This window comes from Syngnathoides biaculeatus, chromosome 19 (genome assembly GCF_019802595.1).
Source record: "Syngnathoides biaculeatus isolate LvHL_M chromosome 19, ASM1980259v1, whole genome shotgun sequence".
NCBI classification, from domain to species: domain Eukaryota; kingdom Metazoa; phylum Chordata; class Actinopteri; order Syngnathiformes; family Syngnathidae; genus Syngnathoides; species Syngnathoides biaculeatus.
The window spans coordinates 9716084-9741517 of NC_084658.1; the positions used below are offsets into that span (position 1 = coordinate 9716084).

Here is a 25434-nt window from a genome sequence, read left to right on the forward strand (position 1 = left end):
GACACACTCGCCACCTCTTTCTGTCACATTCTATATTCTTTACGATATTTCGAAAAGCGACTATATTGCACATTGTGTATCCCTGCGATGACTTCAAATACGAAATGACTTTCCTGGCAGCCCCCGAAACCTGGTATGAAACATTTGAGCTGTTGTCGTGTGCTCTTCAAAAGATCATGTCATTGTGCCCGGGAATAAATCATCATATTAGCACCATTGCCTCAACGGCGTGCGAGTTCGATGCCTGTGGCGCCACGTCTAATGAGGTCACAAACGCAGAGGAACCGACATAGACTCACATCAGCCCATGTTCTTAATAATATGGGGATTGGAAGTAAGCGGGATTAAAAAGTTATTTATGTGATAAATATTACTACAATACAAGAAATGCCCCACTTTGTGACCTTGTTTCCTTGGCTACTTGACAATGAGTAAATCAGGACATCCACACTGTACTTCAGTGGTTTCAAAAAGTCTACACACCCCATTTTTTTCGTGATATAGAAAACATTAGACCGGGATAAATCATTTTAAAACTTTTCCCAGCATTAATGACCTTTACAACTCAACTGATTTAATTTAAAAAAAAAAAAAAACTTTGAAGTAAAGTAGAAGTTAAAAAAAAATAAACACACTGCAATGTGGTTCCACAAGTGTGGTTGTGTTCAGAATAAATCACATTCAAACTCATGTTAAATAGGAGTCAGCACACTCCTGTCACCATTTAAACCGCTTCTGATTAAACAAACCCAAATAAAGTTCAGCTGTTACAGTAAACTTTTTTTTTTTTTTGCTTGTTAGCAGAAGCCTGAAGGTTTTTTGCTAACGCTGTCAGGTTTGGAAATCATTTATCTTGATCTCATTTGAATAGAGGTGCTTTGACTTTTTATGGCTACTGTAAATACAACTACCGTACTTACAGTATGTAAAAAAAATGATTTTAAAAAGACTCGTAAAAGTACTGTTAAATAAGGTCAAGAATGGGGAATAACTAATAAGTGCAAATCTGCTGCTGTTGTTATTCATGACCCGCGATTCACATCCTCTGTGTTAGTTTTTTCCATTTTACTGTGAGAACTCCATCATAGTAAGTAAAGTACAGACACCTGAAAAATCTACTTAAAACATCAGAGTATTTGTACTTCCTTCGTTCCCAGCACTAAAATTAGAATGTAATAACTTTACAGGGCCAATGTTGCCACACCAAAAATAGCTTTATGACACACACACACGTATACAAATGTACACATCCTGTGAAGTCCCAACGAGCATTCGGGCCATGTCGTGGCTTTGTTTACTGTCAAAACACTTAAAATACACCTTCCATTCCCCTAGCGAACAAATAAAGCCCGGGGCTTGAAGGACAGAGCGAAGCGCGAGTCACGCAACCAACAGCCCCGCCTCCCAATTCTCTTCCTCTCTGCCTCTTTCTCTCTTCCATCTCCTGTCTCGCTCTCTCTCTCTCTCTCTCTCTCCCTCTCTCTCTCTTTCTGTCAACATACTCACTATCCTGACTAACTGGATACCTGACTGACTGCAGGAGACGTTCTCCATCCCCATCAGTCCAATATGCATCTTCTAATCTAGCGCTTTGGTTCGCCCGTCTTTGCTTGGCAACAGCCGAGGAAGCGTGCGGTGTTTGATGAGGACGGACCATCTTTACAATCGCTCCTTCTCACTGTGCCCTCTGTTTGCGTTATTTTGTCAGGCGCACTCGTTCGATCATAATTCGGCAGGGAGTTCAATTAGAGTTCAGCTGCTCTGGGGTCCTCAGTGAGAGGCCGCGGCCTGCCGGCCAATAAAACACACACAAAGCCATTTAAACTGCTTTTTGCATCACATTCCCTTGGCTTAGGTGAATTTTGAGCAGCCTCTCAATTACCCCGAGGCTGGATTTATGCTTCAAATGACAGTTTATATTTTTTGGGCTCTTAAGTGACACAATTCACGAATGTGTAGTCAGCATAAATATAACGAAAAATGCATGCGATTGGATATTTTCATATTGGAATGAAGCCTCTTCCAAACGGTCTCTTTTTAAGCTACTACATATCGGCCAATGTATATCCAGTACATGTATATAGACGGAAAGGCCTGCACTCTATTTTGCCTTAATTCCTTCAAGATATTAATCGACGCGACATTCAAGAAATAGTTGGTTATTAGTTAATCTGCAATTGTCTGGCAATCAGTCCAGGGTGCATACCACCTCTCACCCAAAGTTAGTATCGAAGTTTCCCGGCCATGAAATAGCATTCTCACAAAAACTGCGGCCTCACTGGTTCTAGTTGGACTTGTGGACCTTTACGTTTTTCGCTTCTGCATTCTGCTGCATTTCTTCCAGTCGGCCTCAGCGGTGCTCCCACGGATTTACCTATTACCAGATGTTTTGAAATATTTTTCTTTTTTTCCCTCTTTTCTTTTTTGTCTGTTCAATGTTTGAGGGGAAGCAACCCCAAAAACCTATACTGGTGGTTTATCCTCATTTATTCAAGAATTTTGTAGGGTTTCAAATTCAATTATAATGGGCCCTAATTGTCTTGCTGTCCGGCTCGATCCGTAGCCCCTGTGTGGACACAACTCTTAATTCGGACATCCATCCATCCATTTTCTTTACCGCTTATCCTCACAAGGGTCGCAGAGAGTGCTGGAGTTTATCTCAGCTGTCAAATAGCAGGAGGCAGGGTACACCCTGAACTGGTTGCCAGCCAATCACAGGGCACATAGAGACAAACAGCCGGACTAACAATCAGACCTAGGGGCAATTTAGAGTGTCCTATTAATGTTGCATGTTTTTGGGATGTGGGAGGAAACCGGAGTGGCCGGAGAAAACCCACGCAGGCACGGGGAAAACATGCAAACGCCACACAGGCGGGGACGGGATTGAACCCGGGTTCTCTGAACTGTGAGGCAGACACTCTAACCATTGGTTACACCGTGCCGCCTAGATTCGGACATAAAACTGTAAAAAAAAAAACAGCATTAATAAAAACGACTGCTTGAAAATCGACTCTATTGTGTGCACAATGAACCGCGATAAAGCGGGGGAACGCTTGTAAGTCCAATTAACTTCACATGACATGAGGAACTGTTTTCACTCAAGCGAGTGACACTCTATTGTGTTTTACCAGATCAAATGATGAAGAAAGGGGACCTCATCTGCTCGAAGGAGATCACATCAAGCTGCACGGGGTCAGATGCCACCTTGGGTAGCGATCTTTCCAACCGCATGGAAACATATCGATTTACTTTTTGAAAGCAACTGCGGCGCACGGCCGTGTCTGCGGATGCACACTGAAGCATTCGTCTCCAAACGTAAAAATAAAGTGACAGGCAACACAAACAGTCTGTTGTGCAATGAGCCCAAGCTGTCAGCATGAAGATAAAACCTGACAACGAACGCTCCTGCCATGTGAGTACAAACATTTTTATTGCTAATAACATATGCTTGTGTGCTCCATTTTGGCCCGTCCCAAAGCTACAAATTTTCAGAAGCAGTTGCATTCATGTCGAATGAAAGCAGCAGCGGTCAGGTTTTTGTTTTTTGGGTTTTTTTTTTTCTGACTGTCTTGTTTCACGTTGTTATTTTAGTATTTACCGGTTTGTCATTGTGAAACCATATCGTGCCAGAGCAGCAGTGTCACGAAGTTCATTCATCAGCCGCAGTGAATAGGCTCTCCGTTCGCTCGGTTTAGCCATCAACAGATCGCATTACTGACACCGCTGAGCTTTTTATGCGGGTGGCCATGTTAAATTGTTTGTGCCATAGCTAATAGGCCTCGGGTTTTCCCTGGGAGAAAAAAAAAAAAAACTGCGGGGCCATTTGAGGATGACGGCCAAGGTTTTGGGTTCGGAGCAGGGGAATCTGTGTCATGACATCAATCACTTTCTTTGTGGTTTGTCCATAGTCCATGCAAATGGAACGAGGGAGGGCCACGGACAACATTTTTCTCATCAGACACCTATAACTTGGTCAGTTTTAGGCAATGGTGAAAATATTTAAAAATAAAGGAATGAAAATAATCAAAGGGGAAATCCAGTGGTTTGTATGGACAGTGTATCCAATAGGTCATGTAATATGTACCCGATTTTGACAATCTGATGTTAAATCCTCTCTCATTTAATAGTCTTTTGCCCCGGATGTCGAAACTCAGCTCGGAGGCCTTTAGCCGAGCTTTGGTGGTGGTGGAGGCCTTTAGCTTAGCTTCGGCGTCCGGGGCTAATGGCCTCCGCCGCCTGGAAGCTCGTCTCGCGGCCCGCCGCCGGAACTCGCTCGTCAGACTCTGCGTCATTCCCACCCGAAGAACCATCCGAATATTCAACATTAATTACAGCCACAGGTTCAAATCTGTATTCCTCCGTCTTCCCGATCAACCGATACTGCTATTTATTCATCAGATGAGGATAAATCTGAGAAATCGGTGCTGGGCATAAACGGTGTCCTATGTAATCGAGCGTTTGGAACGGCACGTAACATGTCACATCCGCGCACGTATATCACGTGACTCGCGAAAATGGCAGCACCCCTGAAAATTCACAATTGTTGATAAATATCTTCTCAAAACACTATTAAATGAGAGAAGATTTAACATCACATTGTCAAAATAGGGTACATATTACATGACCTATTGGATACACGGTTTATGCAAACCAGTGGATTTCTCCTTTAAAGCCTTGAAATTAATGTGACGTGTTCGTTCTGATTTCACGCGCTGCGGCATTAGCGCTAATTGTTTTATTCCCTTTTAACAAAGACATCCCATTCAGCAAAGCCAACATTTTCAAATTATAATACATGCAAGTGCTTTCATGCCACTAGAGTTTGCAAAACCAAATGACAGTTGAAAGGCGAAACAAGTTCCCAATGGGCTTTTGACGTGTGGCTTTGGGCAGTTCTTCATTCTGCAGGCTGGCATGGAGATCAACCAAGTCAGTTTGATGTGCGGTCGCTTGAATCGAAATTGTCAAAGTGAGCTTTTCTATATAAAACCAGAACGTTTTGAAGTGGGGCACAGTTTTTAAAGAATGGCTCGTTTATTAAAAAAAAAAATGACAGTGTAAGCTAAGCGCTTTCTTGTTTGATGATCAATAAAATAGCTTACGGCATGACAACTGCCGACCGAAGTGTCCCCTTTTGAGTTGTATTGAATTTGGGGAAGGGGAGTGCCAGACAATCCTAAACGTGACCATGTGTTCGATTAAAAAAAAAAAAAATCATGTTGTTCGGCTCCAGTTCTAAAGGCAAAAGATTTATTTTTTTTTTCCACTGCAGCTCCATCTCTTGCATCTGTTGGTGACTTGAATCGGATCCGGATCTGTTCCCAAGTTTAAAGGATTTTTCCTTGGCTTATCCACAAGCCCTAAGAATCTTGGTGATTTTTTTTGGATACGTGCATGATAATGCTAACTTTCTAGACAACAAACCATATGGACTAAAATGGAGTACAGGCCTTTGCTTGATCCTCGTCAACCACCCCCCCCCCCCCCAAAAAAAACTGTTTTCCTACAGAAGAATACAAAAAATAGAATATAGCCTTAACTAAATTGATTGAAGATGGAACATTTTTTCTGTTAATTACTCTTAAAAAATGAATACTAAAAGTGGCGATTTGCCCGAGGCTACAGTTCTGCTGCATACAATGTGTATCTGTTTACTTCTTTCTTTATTTCATTCTCATTTTCCGCTCGTTCTTCCCTCGACACCGGTGGTTAACCGCCAGGGCCAGCAAGGCCTTCTCGTCGACTAACCAAACTGTAATACTGATTCGACGAAACTGGATTTTGTTTCGAACAAACACAAATCCTAGAAATTAAATGTCAGCAAAAGGCCACTAAAACATCAAAAATCGTGGTGGGTCTACTCAGCGGCACTTTAAATGGTACCAGGCTTGAATGTGATTCGTCCATTCTTATCATGAGCCAGGCTGGACCAGGGCCAAGAGGGGCGTGGCCACTGCTCTGGGCGGTGACACCTGTCACCGCTCACGCCTTTTTCACATTGGGACTGTAATTAGACTGTGTATTTGAGTTGGAGTTTTGTCACTGGCATTCGCCAGTTCGTTGCACGTTGTGCACTGAGTTTGTGACTTGCATTCACTGACAGTAGTAATCTCCACCACTGAAAATAGTGTAGTGTTGTTGCGGTATCCTCGTCACAGTGTTTCTGTGCCACCTTCGCTTGAATAAAACTACGCCTAACATCATGTCCTCGTCTTGGAGTCCCGCATTTGGGTCCAGTCCCACATCGGAGGTTTGTGATAATTCTGAGCTAAGCACAACCAGACCCCCAGTTCTCAGAGGGTGTGCACACTAATGCAATCACATTAATTTGGTGGTTTATTGAAATGTTGTTTTTTACAGGTTATCAGTCATATAAGTAAATGGAGTATAAGTGGAAACAGTTTTGCAATGATTTATCTTGATCTCCTTTTCTTATATCACAAAAACTTGGCATTTGAACAGGGACGTGTTGACTTTTAAAACCCATTGTTTATGCACATCTCCATCCACAGAAGGATTCAAAGGTGGCACTGCTACGACGATGTACTTTGTGCGTCTCCGGCGCGCTTGCTGCTCTCCTTCTCGTCCCCGTGTGCTCTCCTTGCCCAGGAGGAGCGGGAGCGGCGCGCTAGGCGGTAGCTGTGACAGTAATTATCCGAGACAACCTCCAACAATAGTGTTGGGCCAACAAAGGCTTCTGCTCCCTCTGCATGAGTTGTGTTTGTCTATTCACACTCACTCAAACTTGAACGCACACTCTACCCGTCTGTTTGCACACACTGCAAAACGAACACGCCTCCCGTTGCCGCACGGCTGCCACTAGCTGTTACAGTTGGCGTCTAACGGGGGGGGACCCCCTTGGCACCGGTTTGAGTAATTCACTTATGGCCTTTTGTGATCCCGCAGGGCTTTGTTGGCCCCCCCCCCCGAGCCAATAGAGTCCAACTTCACTCAAGCGAGTTCAGTGTCTGTGGCACGAGAGGCCAGGCAGGGACAAAGCAAGTGTCATGCCTTTGATTCAAGCAACTAATGAGTTAACTGGGAGGACCCTAAACGCATACGGCGGCGTCTCTATTCATGGTTCTCGACACATACAAGGGATTAGCATGGCTGGCCTGTTGTGCTGGTTAACAGCCATTGTCCGACTGATTGCCGAGGGGGGGGAGTGGCCAAACACACATGCGCCATGGTGGGAGAGAGAGCCGACGTGCAACTAAATTTTTCGCAAACGATAAAGGGAATTGAAGAGCGTTTTCATCTTGGACGAGCATGAAAATATGCGTTGAAATCAGGCTCGTGCCACCTGCAAGAGTCCCTTCAAAAGTTGCAATATTTCACAGCATTAAATCAATAAAACACAATATAAAAGACTGTATATTACAACCCTGCCTCAGAATACTGCAGCCCACTTTACTACTGAAAAAATAAAGAACAAAAAATTATCAATATGTTAATAGCGTGTGCCTCGGGCACAGATGACGTACATAATTAACGTCTTTGTTCGGAGCATACTGCGCTTGACTTTATTTGCCACATTTGTCATCCGCATATGGTAAAAAAAAAAAAAAACTTGCCTTCAGAACATTGAAATACATAAATGAGCTTTATGAATAGATTATTATACACAAAGAGCAAATAATTGTAACGCTTGACTGGCATTAGTGCGTTGGTGTACCTAATGATGTGGTCAACTTTGGGTCATGGGTCATTTTACGGGTTTGCTAGAAAATTGACGGACATCATATTTTATTAGATTATAATAGGCCTTTGGTAGTATAGTGGTTAACTGAGTTAGCTAGTACGGGATCATGTTATGCTGCTGGTGTCAAACTCCAGGCTCAGGGGCCAGATCTGTCCCGCCACATGATTTTATGTGGCCCACCAAGTCAAATCATGTGTGTCAACTTCTATTCCGTCTGTACCAAAATTTCCAATTGTCATATAAATGATAATATTATGAGCATTTTTGTGTGAGCAAACGTGAGGGCTGGTTGAAAAACCCTTTACCCTGGATTTGTGATTAAAATTTTTTTTTGTCAAAGCTGTAGTAAACAACTGATTAATAAAGTTTAGAAATGGCTCAATGTAGGAAAATGCGACACCATTCCAAGACGTTGCGTTGTTTTGTCAGAACACTTTAACATTTACAGTAGAACCGTATAAAGCGTCCGTCCAGCTAGCTTTTGTCTGCACAACTCGCCGCACGGAATTACAGACATTGCATGTGGAGGAAACAGGAAGGAGAAAAGCCTGAGCGCTGGCATTTCGCCTGCTCACGTACTCTTCGCGAACAAAAATGAAGAAACGGTAAAACAAGCAGAAGCTGTTTTGGGGGAATGAAGAAGGTCCTGACAAAAGATGCGGGGACAATGAAGTTACAGGCCCGATTGGTTGGCCCATTTGAAGATGATCATCATGCATAAGAGCAAATCTTCTCTGCTTCAACAGCACACCGATTGAGAGGTTCCAACGCATTTTCTGCCCGGTTGCTCCTCATCAATACGCAAATAAAGCCTTCGAAATATTATATGAGACGCAATGACATGTCAAATGAAAAGCGTGAGAACGTGACCCGCCGGCTAATGCGCTGTGTGTCCACGTTCGCATAGATGCGCAAACCGGCGGTTTCGTGTAGGAGAACAGCACGTGACATTTGGCTATTAGCCGCCGCTACGGCCTTAACCCTCTGTGAACCAAGCAGGGTTCCAGGTTATCTGAAATTATGCAACATGGGTCAACAGAGGGTTAACGCAAGGTGGAGCGTTCAAAAATGCGATTGGCCGGCAAAACTGGGGATTCCACAAAACAGTGCGTGAGCAGTTCTTCGTAGCGCGCCACACCGACACTTTGAGTGATGATTACTAGCTCGTTGTGCTCTGGGTGACTGGGTCTGGGATCTGGTCAAACAGCGGGGGTAAACGCAAAGGCCAGAGGTTTTGACCTTCCGTAGGTTTGAGCGCTCACGTCAGAAAAAATGGAGACAGACGGAACAAATGAGTCAATGAGCTGTGCAGGCGAGTAAGCGACATCACCCACCGGCCGCAAGCTAACGAGATCCAAAACGGGAGAAAAACGTCTCCCTTTATAAAATAATAATATGGAGCTGCATTACTTTCTACTTTGATATTATTTCAAGACAAGTATAATTACTCAATACAAATGTCACCGAGGTTTCAACCACTCTCATAATCTAATCTCTTTTAACTATTTTGCCTCCGTTATTAGAGCGTTAAAAAATGTTTTGTTGTGTTATTTTTATCAGTGGTCTGAAGCTCTTGAACAGTGTCAAAATGCGACTGTGCAATTATTAAAAGGTTTCATGAAGAAGGCAGACTAACCCTGGAATAATTTATTAGAGATAGGCCGCAGCACATCGGTCATGCAGCTAAGGAGAAACAAATAAAATGTATATAAATAAAAATGTGAAAATACCCGAGTCACATGACCATCAGATTCAGACACGGTTGTCTAATGTTATAATTAAATGGAATCAACACCAAAGTGTGTGTGAGTCAGCAGGAATGTCACAACCTCATCAGGTGGAACTTGTAGAACATGTCCAAACTTCATATTTCACAGGTCCAAGGAATCAAATTGTGAACTGGAAATCTTTTCAAAATATCAGTCTGACATGAATCAACGGATAACGATTCCTTCACCAGGGTTTCCGAGCCAGAACGCATTTTTGCAGGTGCCTGTGTCAAGATACGCTCCGACCTCTGTATGATTTATGTTCCTCGTCTTTCGTATGTATGATCGTTCTTTTTCACTATTTCAACACCCCCTCCCCGTGACCCTTTAAAGAGCAACAGTTGCATGTTTCTGCGAGGACTCGTCCAAATGTGGCAGGAAAAACAGACAGTTCTAGGGACGGTTTCCAACATGTGGACACCTTTACTGCGACAAAACGACCTCAGGTATTTCTCACAGTTGCCAAATGTCAAAATGAATCCGATTCAGTTCACTCAAACACGACGTTAGTGTTTCCATTAAATCCAGTTGGCTGCGCGTTGAATACATACAAAGTCCATCAATAACGTGACCTGATTTCCCTTTCCCACCAGTAAACAGAATCTCATTTTGGGCATTTCTCCATTTTTCTGGCCAACTGGCTTAATAGAAAACGTTTAAGAGGAGCATGAATACTTTTCAAACGTTGATTTACATCCATTCAACTCTTGATGCAAGAGAAGAAGACGAGATGGTTTTTGTTTCTGTTTCCTCACACGCCGCGTTCGTTACACAGGTTAGCCGCGAGCGGCACCCGCCCGGCGTCATGCTGCGGTCGCTGTGGCCTTTCTTTTCCTGCACCTCAACATCTCACGATGACGCGTATTAAGCAACTTGCGCACATTTCTAAAACATTTGCACTTCTGTGCGTTCCCCGCCTGCGTTTCTTATGCACACACCTCCACGTGAAAGGGATATATTGGCACCTCGGGTGTTTGAGCGACATCATCAGTTAGTGATGACAGACGGGCTGAAAATTCACAGGGAAGCACGTCAATCAGGAACAAATATCAAATGCGTTTATGTTCCGTGATCATATTTCATCAAAAAATGATCTTCAGCTAAGTTCCGTGCCCTAAGAGAATTGCCACAACATAACTGCATTTTATACACCATCTATATATCATTTTATCAATGAATGTTGTTATCAAGTTTGTATGAATGCTTTGTTTCTTTTTTTCACTTGCTTTTCTTTTCCACTTTATAACTCCTTATTGTACGCTTATCTGGCAAACGATGACAGCAATCAGCTTGGAAGCCTCGGGCACGAGACAGCAAATTATTTTTCCGCATTTTGAGGCATAATTCGATTTCGCTTCATACTTTTATTTCCCCGAAGTGATTCACATTTGATGCTTTCCCCCAAAATCAAATTACGCTACACTTTGATTTTTAATCCAGTTGATTAATAGATCACTGGACGGCGTGCATCATGAAAAAGATGAACGATAGCTAATAATAAACGCTGTAATACTTCATATATTGTACTGTAATACCATTTTAGGCCGGTTGAAACGAAAATGGGTGTCAAAAGAAGCTTCAAAAGAGCTGCAGATACACAATTTCTGTCTTATTTGGTTTAACATAACTAGCTGGGATGTTTATGTAGTTCCAACTTATCATACCATAAATGCATGCAATATAATGCAATATATATAGATCCACATTGGTTATAAACTAAACCATAGCATTCTTTTCACACACACACACACTGCAGTCGTTCAAAGCTTAATCCTATGCAGCATACAATTTTCATTAAACTTCTTTTTTTCCCAAGAAAACCCCAGTTATCTTCACTGTAACTTGTAAAAAATACACGTTGCATTATTGCTGGGAATACATTTCTGAACGTGGCCAACTTTGCGGTCAACTTATGGGTGGAATTCAAAATAGGGCATTGTGAAGTCTAACAATGGGGCAATACGTGGCAGTTGGTGGAGAAACAATCGCAACTCCCTTTTGTCTAATTAACGCCAATACAGACGCAATTAAAGCGCTTTGCTGCGTTTCACGAAAATTTAATGCCTGGGGATGGTCGGATTAAAATCTCCAAAATCTCTTTGGATCTTCACCACAAGGCTTGCAGCATTGCGGTCACATCATGACGACATTGAATTCACATTAAAGCGTCAAGGATAAACAAAAAAATATGAAAACAGGAGTTGAATAAAGAGAGAGAGAAAAAAAATTGTGCTTGGTAATTTAAATTAAGCAAAACAATTCCAGTTTTCATATAAAAATGAAGTGCAGCGAGGCATAGTCAAGCAAACAGACAGTCGAGGGGAGCAATAAAGACAATTGGGGCAGAAAGACAACCTAGGAGGGTTAGTTAATCCATAGAGTAAATATTTAACAAGCTCAACAATTACAGCGAAGGCCGAGGCCTAACGGGGAAGAAGAGGGAATTACAGTCAGATGACACACACACACACACTGACAGAGTGAACAAACGCACTCATCGAAAACAAGCAAACACTGTTAAAAAAAAAAAAAAAAAAGATTGTCAAAAAAAATAATATCCGGGGGATGTTTTTGTCTCTTTTACGGAAACGCTGGACTTTTTTTTTACAAGGCAGTAAATATTACCACATGGGCAATGTAAATGATATTTATTGCATCTGTATATGATTTTTTTTTTTTTTTTTTTTTTTTTTACGTGTGAGCAATTGTTACGGGTCAACACCAAAGTTTGATACACACACACACACACATTTTGTCTCCAGCTATTGCAAATCACAGGTACACATGCATCACACTACATAAAAAAATGAAAAAAATGTACTGAACGCAGTTAAGCGTTCCACCGCTTTCACCTTGTCTGGCACGTTGCATAAGACCCTCATTATTCATGTGCAGCCCTAAAATTAGCAAGTGTGTGTTTTTAAGTTTTAAAGAGGCAAACAATCTAAGAGCTTGTTATTTCATGTCCTCAGTCCAAAACTCTCAACTGTGCAGTCGCCACAAAACAACTTCACAAAGTCCCCCCAGTGGACAAAAAGGAGAAGTACACAAACATCAGTGAGCTCAACCACACTCTCTCTCTCTTCATATGAGAAAAATAATCAGAGAATAGAATGTCACAATCAGTTTAATGTGTTATTTTTGTTTGTAAATACAAAAAAAAGGATGTGACCTACGTTGAGCGTATCAGCGTTGCAGAAACACTCCAAAGGCGAGCTCGGGCCCACTTTGCAGATTGATACCGAATCAAAGGCCTCACTCAGTTGCACAGTAATTATTTTCATTAGTGGAGCATCAAACGACAAGTGGGCCGCTCGACGGCTGCCGCTGATCACACGTCTGACAGAAGTGGAGCACCCCAAATGAGAGACTTTGATGAGCGTTCAAAGTGTGGCTCCTAAAATGAGTCCCAGATCCTTCGTGTAATGCTCGAGAACTGCACCCTCCCACGCTTCCAGCAGCCCCGACGCACCTTTCCACGCTTTTCGCGCGCTCGACTGGAGCGTCATCTTTCTGAGCCTTCGCTCTGCAACTCTGTCAACACCTCACATCCCAGAACTTCCTCGAGGCGGCGCTTGCCGTCATTATCTCTGCGTGCTCTCTTTTCCAGGAAAGCCACATTTAAAAAAATCCCACTAGCACCTGTAATGCAACTTTGCGTGATGGTTAAGATAAATAGTGTGTGTTTGTCTCCAAAGTGCTGCCTGCCACGCCCACCCCAGTGGATGACAAAGTAAAAGGACGAGAAAGGAACCAAAGCAGTACATTTCCAAGCTCGGGGTTCCTCTCAAAGTCTCGTAATATGGATCATAAATTTCATAGTTATCTGCTGTCAAACTGGAATAACAACAGCATGGTCCCAGTTGCTCAGTCTCCTCGAATAAAAAAAAAAAAAATGGAACGTTCGTTTCTATGGAAGTACATTGGTGCCACTAGGATCTGAATTTGAAATTTAAAGTGATCACATTTTCAATAGTTGCTACAATTCGGTGTCTGAAATTCACCGTCTGTCCCATCAGGCAGAACAGCCAGCCAATCGCAGTTACGCTTTCTTAGTCATGTGACGTCACATACAAAGAAAGCTTAAAGGGAAAATCCACTGATTTGCATTAACATTTTATTCAATAGGTCATGTTATATATACTCTATTTTGACAATTTGATGTTAAATCCTCTCTCATTTAAAAGTGTTTTGAGAAGATTTTTAGCGACAATTATGAATTTTCAGGGGCACTGCCATTTTCGCGAGTCACATGACCTACGTGCGCGGATGTGATGTGTACCGTACCGCAACAAAGGCTCGATGACATGGGACACCATTTATGTCCAGCACTAATTTCTCGGATTTATCCTCGTCTGATGAAGAAATAGCAGTATCGGTTGATCGGGAAGATGGAGGAATATTTTCATACAGATTTGAACCTGTGGCTGTAATTAATGTTGAATATTCGGATGGTTCTTCGGTTGGAACACGGGGTGTGACTACTCGGAGGCCTACACGCGACATAAGTATGTAAACAAAGGCCCCCAAGAGCTCCGGGACGGCAGCCGCGGATGGTTCGGGAATGACGCGGAGTCTTACGAACGTGCTCCGGTAGCGGGCCGTGAGCCCAGCTTCCAGGCGGCGGAGACCATTAGCCCTGGAAGCTAGGCTAAAGGCCTCCGCCGCCACCAAAACTCAGCTAAAGGCCTCCGCCGGTGCCGAAGGCCTACATGCGCGGATGTGACATGTACCGTGCCGCAACTAAGGCTCGATTACATGGGAAACCATTTATGCCCAGCCCTGATTTCTCTGATTTATCCTCATCTGATGGAGAAATAGCAGTACCGGTTGATCGGAAGACAGAGGAATACTTCCATACACAGCCGTGAGCGGTACTGGAGTCAGCGAGCCGCCTTGGGGGTGTCTGTCCCCCGCATAACACGATTATTTTCCTCCGCATTGTGGAGGAAAAGCCGACATCGAAGGATCAAAAAGCGACGTCGCTATGAACGCTTGGCCGCCACAAGCCAGTTATCCCTGTGGTAACATTTCTGATATCTCCCACTTGAAACGCGCACGTCCTTTGTCCCGCGGCCCGCGCCGGCGTGAGCGACACCGCTCAAGGCTGTGTATGGAAGTATTCCTCCGTCTTCCCAATCAACCGATACTGCTAATTCTTCATCAGACGAGAATAAATCCGAGAAATCAGCGCTGGGCACACCTGCGCAAATAGGTCGTGTGACTCGCGAAAATGGCAGCGCCCCTGAAAATGTGTAACTGGCGCTAAAAATCTTCTCAAAACGCCATTAAATGAGAGAGGATTAACATCACATTGTCAAAATAGGGTACATATTACATGACCTATTGGATGCATTGTTAATGCAAACCACTGGATTTCCCCTTTAACTGGATTGGCTGGGTGTTCAGTTCTGACCTGAAGTAACCCTGCCTGGTGGCACAGACGGTGAATTTTACACAGTGAATTGTAGCAATTATTGAAAATGTGATCACGTTACATTTCAAATTCAAATCCAGGTGGCACTAATCTACTTCCATAGTTTCCTTCAAATTAAGGATGACGAGATCCAGTAGCATCTGTGCTTCAAAAAAAAAAAAAAAAAAACAAGTGGGGGCCTGAAAAAAGGTGCAACAAGCTACAAAGCGTAAAGGGAGGACGGGGATTTTGGCTCACTTTTATGGCAAATCATAGCTCATCATATTAGTCACATGGCCGCAGATGCTGCGTAGAGAAATCATCGTCACTCGCCTGTTCATTAAATATAGAGTATTTAATTCCCATCCAGCCATCATAGTTTGTAGATAGCGTGAAGAACAGTAAACTAAATTGAAGCGTTAAATGTTTATTATCCCGTACAAAAAAAAGTTTGCATTTCATATTTCCTTTAGGCGGTTATAACAAAAAAAAACAAAAACAATATGAGCCTGTATGTAATGGTTAACATGTCACATAATAGAGTAATAAGTATGTAATTTCTGGGTTTATTGCAGAACATATTAAATATTACCATAATGACTTTTGCTATCTTGAGCTCACACATGTAGGTTGCGACAGTGTACATATTTTGGAGAGTTCTACTGTAACAAAAAGTGTCATAAATGCTAACTCATCTCCTTACCTTGGAAGAAACTCTTGACGCGGAGGTAGGAAACGGCGAGGCGCAGCACAGACAGTTTGTCCAGTTTGGAGATGACGTCCGGGGGGAACGGCAGCAGGCTGGCCAGCCGGTCCAGCTCGGCGTTCAGCCTGTCCCGGTGCCGCTTGGACGGGTTCGTTTTCTCATTAGCGGATGACGGCTTCCTGGTGTGGGGAACATGCGTGGCAGTCGGTGAAGGAGTCAAAGGTCAGGAAAAGAAAAGTGATGCATAAATATTATTTTTTTGTAGCTTTTCAGCAGCCCAGAGTGTCACTAACGGTGTGTTGTTGTTTGTTTTGTTTTGTTTTTCTCTCCAACACTTGCCTAGACATGGAATCATCATTTGCACGCGTGGAGCTTAGAACTTTTTTAAACTTCACATCGTCACCTGTCCGAGCCCTGTCGGCCTCACTCTACGAGACACAACAACCGGCGTGTTTTGAAAGGTCTGCCACCGATTGATAGAACAAAATGTATTTTGAGAGTTTAGTTTTATTGGCGGAGGCACATGATCGTGTCTGCAAATGTCCCTGCCTCTGAACTTTTTTCCTGCAGCCTTCCTCAGTCCACCACAAAAAAAAAAAAATGTTTTGTTCTTCCTCCAATGACAGCAAACATATTTACAAAAAAAAAGATTGAAACACTACAATATAGCTGTCCTGCATGGCATGAATTATATATTTGTATTCTCTGGGGCTTTTTTTTTTCCTCCTTAGTTAAACTCAACAACCCTTTTCACTCCACACTGTTATTTGCTGTGTGTACACAACTTGAACAGCTAACTGATGCATTCTCCCCCCCCCCCATTTGCTTGTTTCAGCTCATTGCATTAATATCGGTCCTCATGATAAATTAATCTCGCCCACTCAATAATAGTGCTAAATGCCATTAGGCTGTGAGTTGATATATTCTTTTGATAAATGGCACTTGAAGTTTCTTCAAACTGGAAAATTACCTGAATCAAAATGATGGCGTTCAAGGTCACTGGAGGGTTTTGTTTAATTATTTAAAGACCTTAAAAGGATGGTTCCACACACAGGAGCGTGGAACTATATTACTACCCCAGTTAAAAAATGAAAAAAAAATTCTATATAATTTCTACAGAACAACTTGTTCTACAGAACTTTGGCTGTGATTATCTATAAAATTTCTACAGAACAATTACATTTCTATAGGTCCTAAAGTTCTATAGTTCTTTAGAAATTCTTTTGGAATGTTCCATAGATTTTTTTTTTCTGCAGGGACTCTCCTTTTCTGTCACAGTTGATAATCAGGTGATCAAGAAAAAGTGTCAAATAGTTAAGAACATACGTAGCAGAGGCTGGCATGTCACGTGGTCTTTAAACGGTCAAATGGATTTGCGTTATTTCGGCAAAACGGGAACGAAAGGGCTGAAATGTCAAAAACAGCCGGAATATTTTGCGCGGAGCAACACTGCCCGGGCCACTTGCAGACCTCATTTGCGAGCCTCTTGACGAAACGCGGACTTAACTGCTTTTGCACGGGCTTCCTCCGCTTCCTGCCCGCGTACATGCAGTCTCCGGGAGGGATCATGATCTTGCGCTCCGTGGAGGTAACAGGTGCGCTGTGGAAGGACGAAACAAACACGCACAAAGCAAATTTCAACTTTCGTGGCGCTCCCATACACTTTGTTTGCAGGCTCGGGGGGCGCATTAAGTCGCATTTAAACACCCTCAAATTAAACCGGCTTCATTAGACACTAACTGCGGTGAAACGCAGGAGAAGAGTGAGTGGGTTGAATTTAAATAGTCCTCAAAAAGCAAGTTGCACATTCCACAGCGCGCAATTTCATAACCTCGATAGAAATAGCCTGCAAACAAACAAAAAAGAACAAAGAAGTACTCACGCGAACACCCTGTGGTGCTCAGTTAAGTCCAGTATAATGTTACAGTGGAGTCACATTAAGCGGAAAAAAAAAAAAAGAGCGAGATGCGTCCCGGTGGGGGTGCACCCACTCAAGAGTGTGCGAGTGATAAATCCACGGGCAGATCAAATCAGTCGAAAAGCTCCGAGTTGATGTTTTCATTGGCGTTGCCGCGCTCGCCGTTGCAGATGTTGCCTGATGCTTTATAGCCAATTGAGTGGCCTTCACTTGCTCGCCTTTCAGGTGGCGGATTCCTCTGAATGACATGTCGAGCTCTTCGCACGCAACTCCGCCTCGCAAACGGGGCGCGTGCACACGCGCGCGCGCGCTCGTAAGCATACAGGCGTACACGAGGTCTGCGGTGCGTTCATCGCCGTGTCCGCGTGTTGGGAATATCTGCAAGGGTTGCGGTGCGTGGAGGTTTTGTTTCGAATCTGCGTCACAAATCAACTTGTGAATTTAGACTTGACGTTTTGAAGTGTCGCTCAGAGTCTTAATAGAATTAGTAAGAAAAAGTCAACATTTTATCTCCGCTCCTTCATTCAGCCGCAATGGGTTTGTGAGTAATATAAAAAAAGAACATGATACTATAAGATGTACTCCGCAGTACTGCACATTCCTTCTTGTACAGGTGTGAGCATAAATCACGCCATTTATCTCGAAATCCAGTCCACGGAACGGTAGTTGTGATTTAACGGGAGACACGTGAAGCGGGCATCAGCCCAACCCGACCCCGGCGCCGCACGCACGCGCAAAAGCATCCGGGGAGCAGTTGGAGGGGAGGGGTCACAAGCCAATGAGCACACTCGCACCCGGACGTTCTGCCGTCGCCGAAGGTTTTCCACCCGCTGCCAAGCTGCTTTCGCGAGGAAATTCGCCATACGTGACCAAAGCGGAATACGTACATGTCATTGTCGACATTATGTGATGATTTGTTGGTTTTAGAACGTCGACTGGTGGCGCTCTGGGACAAGTTGAAGCAAGTGCCACAATGTCACCCATAAAACGGAAGTAACATTATTTCGACTTCAAAACAAGAGCTCTGTGTACAAAGTACGATGTAATAATAGTGAATCGTTCGGGTTGATGTAGAAACGCTGTCGGCGCTGGCGCCATGACAACATCACCTACGTGTTGCAAACATCTGTCTACTTATGAAAGGAGTACACCGTATTTCTGGTTTCACACTCATCCGGTGGGCTGCGTCTTACTGTGTAAAGTTTTCCGGAAACAAAGCTATTCGTCTTATCACCTTTGAGTAGTGACGACTGCCAAGTTCAAGTTTTTCTAAAATATAATCACGACAAAATGTTTAATATGGTGGATTGTTATCATATTTTGAAGTTGCCCGTGAACTATTTGAATTTTTTTTATTGCTAAAGTTTACTGCACTGTTTTTAACTTTATTAGTATAAAGTATTTTTCAACTCATTTTTACCTCTTAACCCTTCAAATTCGAGTTTGTTTGCACAATGTTGTAAAAAAAAAACAAAGAAAAAAAACTTACTTTTTCTTATGTATATTCTCAGCACAGCAACTAATATTTTTTTTAATATGTATATTCTGTATTGCTCACAGCAGTTTTTGGAGTGAGCAGAGGAAGCTCCCACTTCTTAAATTAAAATGTAATTCTTCTCCACGCTCACCAGAGGGTATCTCCACTTCTTCACATCAATTCCTTTGCTCAATTGGATTGCAGTAAACCATTAAAAAAAATCGGAATCATTCTTCTATCCAAAAAAGTATTGTTTATTTTTTTGTGTATTATTATTTATTGTATTCATAGGACACTCTAAATTGCCCCGAGGTGTGATTATGAGCGCGGCTGTTTGTGTCTATGTGCCCTGCGATTGGATTGCAACCAGTTCAGGGTGTCCCCCGCCTCCTGCCCGTTGACAGCTGGGATAGGCTCCAGCACTCCCCGCGACCCTCGTGAGGATACGCGGCTAAAAAAAAAATGGATGGATTATTATTTATTGATTATAAACGTGCCACTAAAATCTGTCGCGTCCTTCCAAGAGCAAGCGAAACATGTCGACAGTGTACTGCAGTGCCCTCTGCTGTCGTAAATTATAGTTTATATACACTGCACTGTACAAGTACCCCAAACGTGACTTTCTGACGGTATTGACTAAATCCTGTCGTTCATTTAAAACGATACATCAATTCAACCCCCCCCCCCCAAAAAAAAAAAATGGATTCTACTATCCCACATACATCACAAAGAGACCAGATAGATGGACCACGCAAACGGTCTTCGCACGCCAGCCTTTAGTTTCCAGGAGTTTGATGCCTTGCTCAAGAGTACCTCGAAACTAGCTAGAATGCAGACTACTCTCTGTTTAACACTGACTTGCAATTTACTGTATTTTCCCATTCTTGATGCCACCCACTGAAGATGAAGCTCAGACTTAAAGCCCCCGCCAACTCTACTTTTCCAATTATCTTCACACGCAACCTCTCGCGACTGACGACGGTGCCATCGAAAAGCCACATGGCGCTCGCCACAGTATGTCTTCCATTGATTAAGACGTCACCGCGGGACTTCAAGGGACGTGTGGAGAGGTGACACGACATGTCTGTTCCTAATGGCCATGAATCATTGATGGGAACCGTCACTCTCGGGTGACACCTAGCATCCACTCATTTCGTTTCTGTCACAATTATTTAGGGCAAGGCCGCTCGTGACATTAACGATTGCTTTAGGAGACAAGACAAAACAAACTGGTTGGGTTCAATTTGACAGGCTTTGACATTTGACCAATAAAAACATCATAAGTGTCACTTTCATACTGAAATTTGAAAATTTAAAATACTCAAACATGACAATGTTTGCGAATGTCTCTCTTTTGGAGAGGTGCTACAAAGTTTCATCATGAGAGACAAAAGAGGCGGATATCACGAAACAGCAAAACACCCAAAGATGCCTTCGAAACCATGGCGACAACATGCCTGTGTCGCAGGGATTGACAATGACGGCGGAATGGTGATGCGAAATGAGCCAACAACTATTTATGCTAACAATATGCCAGCCTGAGAGAGATGTGCTCACTGGGTGTGAGATGCAGCTGCAAATAACCTAATTTCATGGATGTGTACGTGTGTTGACAGAATTGGGGGATGGGGGGGGGGGGCGAGCCACAAGCCATCCGGCATAGATGGGAAAGTGTCAACGGAGAGCTCAGCAAGGCTAACAAACACAATGCAGTAAAGCCGTTGTCCGAGGTCATGTTCACATGTGAGCCATTGATTTTGTCAAACGGCAAAATGTATTTTACAATAACGACCCAGAGACTCGCACTGCCCCATTTTTTTTTTCTATAAACGTACTATAATCTTACCACAACATCATTACAATTCAGCTTTAAGCCTTGTATTGTAAACTATGCTTTTTGATGTTAATGTATTACATGAGAGCATAAGATGCAATTATGTCTTTAATTGAGGACATCCATTCATCCATTTTTGATTACTGCTCACTTTATTCAGACCCGCTGGACCTGAAGTCTACCCCCAGCTGACTTTGGACGAAAGGCTCACCCCGTAATGGACTGGTCGCCAGTGAAAGGCAAAGCACTACTTTTCGATTAGACAGGGCTACGGCCTGTAGAGCTCGTGCATGTGATGTCACCATTTTCACGGCGCCATATTGCCGGTCAAAAAGAGCTGCTCGACAGTGTGAGGGACATTGAACCGGAGCAGAATATTCACAATGCCCGAGACTTGATGTGCTGTTGGTTGTTACAACAGACAAGACAGATATTCAAAGAGGTCATTGTACAGAATACCATCTGAAAAGACGTGAAAAAAAAAAAATCGATGGATTTTCAATTAAACGTGATGGATGGTTCCCAACCAAATACACACGACTGTGTAGCGATCATTTCGGTTTATCGAAGTTTGTGTGGCCGCAACATGCTTCGTGTATTTTTTTTTTTTTTTTTTACGTATTGTTCTCAAATGAGCCAACTTGGCATGATAAATACTACTTGGGAAACGCTGTGGAGGAACCGACTTGCTTGTCCTCTTTCTTTTTCCCTGATCAAAGTTAATGAATGCAAGTTTGTGTAAAACCAGGGGTCATTTATTTAAATATTGACATTTGTGTTGAATACTAGCTGAAAAGACCGATGGATTCAGGCAAAGGTTAACGTGTAGCCGAACACACTTCCGCATTCACGAGCCGAAAACCTGTTGAGAACAGATCCAACGACGAAGTATTAGTATGCGTCCACATTTTTCTACGCTTTCAAACTCTGCCGTGTAAATCTTGACGACTTACACACCAGAGTTACGTGTAGACCCAGTTGTCCAAGACAAGCGGAAGCCAGTCCAATTTCTTATTGGCGAAAACATCAACTTCGGCATTAAACACGGGTCTCCAATGGCAAGTGTCTCTCATTTTTCCACATACCTTCGTTTATTATCACCTTCTAAATGTTTAACGGTATCGGTCAAAACTCTGGGCGTCGTATTTTCGTGTCATCTCCAGGATAATATTTCAGAGGGAAATATTTTGTATTCATGGCAGAATGCCGAGGAAATTCAGTTAAGAAACCACCAAAGCGGTTATGCTGGACAAAGTTTGACTAAGAAGCCCAAAGGAAACTGTTGCTCATATTTAGAGCCACGGAACCTAAAAAAAGGATTTAAAAAAATACAACCTATCAACATTAAAGCATCATAATGTTTATTTATTTCACAATAGAACCATTTGTTCCCAAATAAGACACAAAATATTCATCGAAGCAGCCCAATAAACAGTATAGCGTAACTTATACTCCCTTTGCTTTGCCTTATGATTGCACGTATCAGTCACAGTCGTGCACACGAAAAACAACCATTTTAATATTTACAAATCATAAGCCGCTGTGTCTTTTTGTTTTGTGCACTTTGACTTTAAATTCCGTAGCAGCTGCGTTCCACCTCCACTGCTTGAGTATCCGTAGAAGCACTTCAGGGAAAAAAAATGTAAAGGCTCCGAAAAGGTAGTGGCAACCTGTCTTATTGTAATATTTTACAGTACCAATGCTTGAATTCAGTATGAGAGGATACTTATGTCCAGAATACTGCAATTGTTTATTATTTGAAGTGGCTTGTCATCTCGTTTCAGAGTTACCTTTTACTAGAGGAACGAACTTGATGTCTCATCCAGTTAGTTGGAGCTGAAATGGAAAAAGGAGGTAACAACAGTTATTACCAGGTAATTATCAGGTCATAACCAATGAATTTCCTTTTCCCTACTATTAATATATAAATTTGCCAGAAAACCCTGCGCTAATGACCCTTTCATGGGGCAAAGTGTTTGTTCCAAATGCAAGAACAGCTAGAATAAAAAAATATATATTTGGAAATAACAAAAAAGGCTTTTGTTCCACAACAGATGCTCTATGTGCAAGAATCTATTCATCATTTTTAAGCGAGACAGGAAGCTGCAATATTCCCTCAAATGATGCAATCTTTCTGGAATGAAACACTCACAGCGTGGCTCTCCGGGTGGTCTCGGGTTGCTGGCACTGCTGCCGAAGGACGACTGGAAGTTGTGGATGGTTTCTTGAAGGATCTGCCTTTCCCGGCCCTGACCGAGGCACACAATGTTGCTTTCACAATGTCGGGAAATCCAGATCTTGATGAATACGTCAGGACTACATTGCATCTAAATTTAGTCTTCATAACACCGTTGTTCGGGATGATTTTAACGGCACACCGTTTTTGGTCGAAGAGGCGTCTTACGTACTTTCCCGGCATTAAGCTCTGATATGGCGGCCAAGATCTGCTGTCTGGGTCCATCTGTTTTGATGCCGAGCTCCCTCAGGTCTCCATCTGTTAAAGTCAGAAAAGCTTCCATATCCACCTAACGAACGGAAAAAAAAAATTATTATTATTCCCATCTTGTAGCGTAAGCATGCCTAGTTTGTGGCGCATTCGACTCGTGCCGACAAAAATGGATTTTACATTCCCCGGTGTGTTAAAATCAAGGGAAATTCTGTTCAAGGTGGGAATTTTGAAACTGGAGATTCCGTCAATGTGGTTATTTTTCATCAGAAAGTGGCGCAGTGTTCAAGAGGGAGCTTGAAATATGAAAAATGAACACCATGCAAGACTTAAGAATGAAATCTTTTGATTGTCAACACATTTTAGGTAATGATTGAAGAAAGGAACAAGTACCTCCTGTTCCTCAAATATGGGCTGATATTTTTCCAACGACAGCTTCTTTAAGATACTTGACAACTCATCTACAAAAAAAAAAAAAAGAAAAAAAAATCCAAATGGTAAAACCATAGAAAAAGTTCATGTAAATTGTGTTTCATATTTTTACTTTTACCGTCATCGGTGATGGTTCCACTGCTGGAGCCACCGCTGCTCTTGGAGCGGGGGTGGGAAGAAGCCGAGGACAAGGAGTCTCCTTGCCCGCCGGGGGGCTTGGGGGTCGGGGAGGGGGACGGCGTCAGAGTGGGCGACGTGCTCTTGGAGGTGGATGAATTCCCGGACTGGGGTCTCCTTTTCAAATCCATCTTCTGAAAGGAATGAATATCATTTTGGCGGTCATAAGGGTTGCATCTTGAGACCGGTTCAGAACTTCTGGGTGAGGGAGATTAGGTGAATGGAAACCATTCGATATGGAAGAGTTTTGTTATGTTTACGCATTTTGCCAACAAGACGGCATGGCGAAATCGTCTATTGTGACACACGCTCAATATTTCATCCAAGAAATTATACACAAACATAATGCTCACCCTTCTTGAGGAGATGTCCAGATTGGCGTGAGTGTGCGTATCAGGGAGGCAGATGTCTGGCGTTGGCATGCTGCTGGCGGGGGCAACAGGAAGTGGCGGTGGACTTAAACGTTGGCTGTGCCGTTTCTCACTCGGCTGAGCCTTCACCTCAATCAGGCCCGCGGCTTTCTTGCGTTGGGCCGCTATCTGGGCGAGAACACCGTCTGCGCTGCCGCCTAGTGGAAGGATGTCGACGCTCATTGTCAATAACATAGACAAAATACTGTATGCGATGTATGGAAAGCCGTTTGACGTCTTATCTGATTATCCTTAATATCATGCTTAAGGTGTGCTAGTACATTCTTTCTGCTCACTAGTCAGGCCATTCAGTGGCAAAAGTACAACAATTGTGTCTTACTAGTAATTCCCGGCCTATAAGCCGCGACTTTTTTCCACACGCTTTCAACCCTGCCGTTTATGCGGCGATGCGGTTAATTTGTGCATTTTTTTCTAGCGGCCGCAAGGGGGCACTCAAGCGGAAAAGGTAAGAGTGAGACCGAACATATGTGCTGAGGAAGTGACTTTTACCGGTTAGCGTGGTGCTAGCATTAGCGTTAGCGCCGCGTCGCTACCGTTAGCGTCAGCGCGGTGGAGCTAGCGTTAAACTCTCTTTGTGCCGTCTTTCTTTGTAAATATCTCGTGTTTCAATGTCGGTTTCAATGTGCACTTGCGGCTTTTACACAGCTGCGGGGTATGTGAGTACCAAATAGTATTTCCTTTACAAATGTACTGGGTGAGGCTTATAAACAGGTGGGCTCTGTAGGCCGGGAATTACGGTAATTCAACCAGTCGTGGGAAAACATTACCAGTAAGACACAATTCAGCGCACAACTTTGGAGCATACTACTACATACATACTAGTATACTAGTACATGGATCTTAGCTTGGGTGTCAGGGATACTCTATAAATGCTAAAGTGGATCTGTGGTTCTGACTTTGACCATGATAACCTGAGCGATTGTGCGTGTCCCGGTTGAGGCCTGCCACGCCATTGGAGCCCCCAGAGGAGTGAGGCGAGTGGTAGTGGCCAGAATTGGAAGGAGAAGAGGAAGAAGGACCCTTGGGAAGGCCAGGAAACTTCATGGATCTGCTCACCACTCGACTGATTGAAGTCTAAAATGATAAATACAGGACAGAGACATTAGCTGTGCTTATAGCAAATCAA

The 25434-nt window shown here is 43.1% G+C and overlaps 1 protein-coding gene across 2 annotated transcripts in view; it reads right to left on the reverse strand.

Moving 5' to 3' along the window:
* The window catches only part of ahrra (aryl-hydrocarbon receptor repressor a), an 83953-nt gene that overhangs the window by 50279 nt on the left and 8240 nt on the right, over window positions 1–25434 (reverse strand). The window contains exons 12-20 of one of the 2 annotated variants that reach the window (XM_061804729.1): window positions 25220–25382; window positions 24231–24445; window positions 23819–24011; window positions 23662–23729; window positions 23231–23347; window positions 22975–23071; window positions 22613–22658; window positions 17101–17193; window positions 15591–15772 (exon numbers count right to left, since the gene is read on the reverse strand). In XM_061804729.1, coding sequence (XP_061660713.1) covers window positions 15591–15772; window positions 17101–17193; window positions 22613–22658; window positions 22975–23071; window positions 23231–23347; window positions 23662–23729; window positions 23819–24011; window positions 24231–24445; window positions 25220–25382 — 1174 coding nt within the window. Of the gene's footprint in view, window positions 1–15590; window positions 15773–17100; window positions 17194–22162; window positions 22448–22612; window positions 22659–22974; window positions 23072–23230; window positions 23348–23661; window positions 23730–23818; window positions 24012–24230; window positions 24446–25219; window positions 25383–25434 lie in introns of those variants that run through there. The other variant, XM_061804730.1, reaches the window with a different exon arrangement.